Below are 4490 nucleotides of genomic sequence, written 5' to 3'. Positions count from 1 at the left end.
TCAGAAAAATCCTCCATGTCCTGCAGATTCTTCAGTTTTCCAGCATCTTTTGCATATTTGAACCCTTTCCAGCAGTGACTGTATGATTTTGAGATCCATCTTTTCACACTGAGGGACTCAAACACAACTATTAAAAAAGGTTCAAACATTCACTGATGCTCCTGAAGGAAACACGATACATTAAGAGCCGATGAAAACTTTTGAACAGGATGAAGATGTCCCAATTTTTCTTATTTTGCTGAAATACATTTTTTTTCCCCATTTAGTACTGCCCTTCGGAAGCAACAGAAGATACTTGCATGTTTCCCGGAAGACAAATTAAGTACAATTTACCTTGATCTTCAAATTCAGATCGTAATGCATCGTGCTGGAAAGGGTTCAAATATGCAAAAGATGCTGGAAAACTGAAGAATCTGCAGGACACAGAGGATTTTTCTGAGGAACAGTGCTCAGTTCAACTGTTCAGAACAAACAAGGGACTCATGGACAACCATCACAAAACAAAAAACAGTCGTGGATCATCCAGGTAACCACACACACTATTAAGAACCAAGGGTTCCCAAACTTTTGAATAGGGTTAGTTTAATAATTTCAGCTATTTTTTTGTCTTGTGGACTAAATGTAAACATCTTTTATGTAAAATATCTTACTCAGGACAGTACTAAATAAAAAATAACAGGCATTTTGCATGATCTCTCTTATTTTGTTAAAATTATTCACATTTTCACAGATTCTGCAAGGGGTTCCCAAACGTTCGCATGTCCCTGTATTTATTATCGGCATAAAATAAAACCCAACATATGTATAAATATTTACTAAGATTTTATATTCTTTTTTTGTATTTTGCATTTTATGTGAAACAATCACTTACCAAAATACGCTTCCTTTTTGTAATACATATTAAATTTCTTTTTTTGACCTGTGACATGTTCTTGACAGTTTTCTTTCAGATTTTAACTAATACAGTCAAGATAATAAATGTGCTTATGAAGTGCATCAGCTTTGAGGTCAAAAGGATAGAATTCTTTATTCAAACTCTAATTACAGAGCACATAGTATTTTCAGCAAATTATAGGAAATTACAGCCCAGTTGCTCATCACTGTTAATCAAACTCTAATCTAGATGTTCCACGGAATGTACGCAAAGAAAACAAGAAAAGAATGAAATCAATGCAACTCTCACATCCATGTGATCCATGCTACATGACCTTGAAAAATGAAGCCTGCCGCATCGATAATTTTTGTATCTTTATTGTATTTTTGTATCTGCAAGACTGGACTACAGCAATAAAATTGTGTGACTTTGAAAAACTCTCTTACTTATATTTATAGCACGCAAAAGTACTTTAACACACAATATCTCACCACATACAAAGGATCCACATAAAATACAGAGTGCAGAGGAGAGTTTTTGCTTAGTTGTTGGTAACAAAAAGTCCCCCAGAAGGCCTCTGCATGATTAGGTGATAAAACTTCACTATAACACTTTTTCATATAGTGTCATTGCTGTATTCCCAAAAGGATTTTTTTTACTGGGTCACATGATTAGAGTTATAGAGATATAGCATCTTAGCTGCACATTTTCATTATCTTTTGCTAAGCAACATAATACCACATTCTATTTAAAAGGCATCCTTAAAGTCACTGTTACTACTGTGAGCAATATATTAAACATGAAGCCAGGCACATTCTCTTCCCTTTATAAGAAATAGCAAGGGGGAAAAAACAAAGATTGTTGTCTGACTAGAGTATATGAAAGCTGTAATACTTGAAGTATGCTGAAAACATGAAAAAGGAAGTTGAGATGTTTACGACTGTTCACGAGTAAAGTACACATCTTTTGATTTTATACACAAGCTTTTATTTGATTTCAAATGCATTTCTTAGAAAGCTGTCACTTGCTGTGTTGTTTTGCAGCTCTAGTAGCATGTTTGCTTTGCAAGAGTCAAGACAAGTCCGCTTTATTTGTATAGCTCTTTTCACAATACATACTGCTCCAAAGCGACTTTGTGTAAAATAGTGCCTTAATACCCCCAGTGAGCAAGACAAAGGCGACTGTGGCAAGGAAAGATGCTAGAATGAGGAAGATACATTGGAAAGAACCAGACTCAGCCAGGAGAGTCATGTAGTGCATATTTACATAAATGTACACTACCATTCAAAAGTTTAAGTCAGTAAGATAAAAAAACAATATATATATATAAATAAAAATGAAATTATTGCTTTTATTCAGTAACCATGCATTTAGTTGATCAAAAGTGACAGTAAAAACAAATTAAAATGTTACAAAAGATTTCTATTTAACATAAACTAATTTTCTATCAACTTTCAAAGAATCCTGAAAAAAAATGTATCACAGTTTCTACAAAAAATATTAAGCAGCACAACTGTTTTCAACATTGATGATAATAAGAGATGTTTCTAGAGCAGCAAATCAGCAATGATTTCTGAAGGATCATGTAACACTGAAGACTGGAGTAATGACTACTGAAAATTCAGCTTTCAGGATTTTATTCAGGAATAAAATGCATTTTACAACATATTAAAATGGAAAACTGTAATAATATTTTACAATGTTGCATTTTACTGTATTTTTAAATGCAGTCTTGGTAGAGGACTTCTTTCAAAAAAAATATCTAACTGACCCCAAACTTTTGAATAATAGAGTACATATGCCAAATATTATATAGCTACATAATATGTGAAATATAATTTACATGTTTATTTCATGAATTATTATTTAATAATGTGTTTAGTAAAATAATGCACTGGAATCCACCAGGAAAATGGACGCAGGCAATAGTTTTTTTGGATCATTTGGGCAAAATATAAACTCAAATTATTTTTACTTCAGATTATCCTTATCCTAACTTAAACAAAATCATTTATGCTACAGTATAGTTTCAATGTCTCGCTGTTTTGCATGAATTTAATAATAGCCCTGGATTAGGGCATTTAATAAAGTTTAATCCTGAAAAAAATGTGAATTTACTTATGAAATCTCACATAAAAAAAATAAGATCCTTTTCTCCCAGAAAACGAGAAAATAGATCAAATTACTTTTGCTTATGTCTCCAGATTCTCAATATTTTTCTCTGGAGAAAAAGACCCTATTAATCTCACAAGTCTACTTTGTATAGAGTATCAGAAGACATAATCATTTCTTATCAAAGAGATTTCAGTATGAACTCAAATCAAATTTAAGGCCAATTTATCTGAGCTACAATATCCAAATGATTAAAGCTCTATAGTCAAATTGTGTATCAACTACTGTTTCTATTTTTATTTCTCCTTGCAATTATGTGAGAAACACATTGATGCAGCAAAATTAAAATCACTTAAAACTATGAAAGAGCAAGCCATTTTCCTCTTGGGTGGCATTAATAACGTGATTCATTGTTTCTTTTTTGCAGGTACGTTGCAATTGTACATCCTACATCTGAAAAGAGGACCATTCAGTGGACCATCATCGTTAACATTATGGTGTGGGTGGGCAGCTTCCTTCTGAGCATCCCAGTCATGATATACGCTAAAATCATCTCCAAAAAGGACATGGACATCTGTATGATTTACCTGGATGGGCCTCAGGATATGTACTGGTACACGCTTTACCAGTCCACACTGGGTTTCATCGTCCCCCTCATTATAATAAGTACATTTTACACTCTCACTCTATACCACGTGTTCAGCTCCATCCGGCGGGTCAAACGCAAGCAGTCAGTGTGGGCCAAACGGGCCACCAAGACAGTTGTGATGGTGATCGCCCTGTTCCTGGTTTGCTGGTCCCCCTACCATGTCATCCAGGTGATCAACCTCAGCATCCAACAGCCTACCATTGCCTTTGTGTATGCGTACAACATCAGCATCTGCCTAAGCTACTCTCACAGCTGCATCAACCCCTTAATGCTGCTGGTGTTTGCCCAAAACTACCGCGATCGCCTCTGCAATCGCAAAGAGCTGCGCTCCCAGATCAGCTCATCCAAGACCACCATCAAAACCGACGGAGGGTCTAGCGTCAGCCCGGACACCAGCCACCACTGTACTGTCATCTAACACCCATCTAGCCTTGCTAGACGTGTTAACTGAGGAAAACGAAGAGAAAAGTGGAGGCCTGCACTGCAACACTTGCTGCACGAGTGTCAGTCGCATGGTAGACTGTTTCTCAAAGGGGAAAACTGTGAAATGAAATGCCACAGTAAACTTTCAGGAGGCATGAAGGAGTGAATCAGCACTCAACTGTGTTTGTGGTTTGTGTCACACTCTGGAAAAGTGATTATAATGTGTTGTTACTCTTTTCAGTGTTTACTGTTCATTTATCTGTTATTCGTTGTATGCTGTATCTGTTTTTTTTTAAAGGTTCACCCAAAAACCAAAGTTCTGTCATCATTTACTAACTGGCATGTTGTGCTGTGTGACTTTTTTGCAATAAAACACAGGTAGAAAAAAATATTTTTTTCCCAAGCAGTTATAGTGAATAGAGACTGAGGTAT

General features: G+C 35.4%; 1 protein-coding gene across 1 annotated transcript in view; it reads left to right on the top strand.

Moving 5' to 3' along the window:
• LOC107749775 (melanin-concentrating hormone receptor 2-like) overlaps positions 1-4053 on the top strand; it is a 6871-nt gene extending 2818 nt beyond the window's left edge. The window contains exon 3 of the mRNA XM_016564950.1: positions 3414-4053. Within this exon, the coding sequence (XP_016420436.1) occupies positions 3414-4053 (640 nt within the window). The remainder of the gene's footprint in view (positions 1-3413) is intronic.
• Positions 4054-4490: the final 437 nt, after the last annotated feature.

This window comes from Sinocyclocheilus rhinocerous, unplaced genomic scaffold (assembly GCF_001515625.1).
Source record: "Sinocyclocheilus rhinocerous isolate Xijiao unplaced genomic scaffold, SAMN03320098_v1.1 scaffold860, whole genome shotgun sequence".
NCBI classification, from domain to species: domain Eukaryota; kingdom Metazoa; phylum Chordata; class Actinopteri; order Cypriniformes; family Cyprinidae; genus Sinocyclocheilus; species Sinocyclocheilus rhinocerous.
The sequence above is the reverse complement of the archived record's forward strand: the minus strand, read 5'-3'. Positions and strand labels throughout refer to the sequence as shown.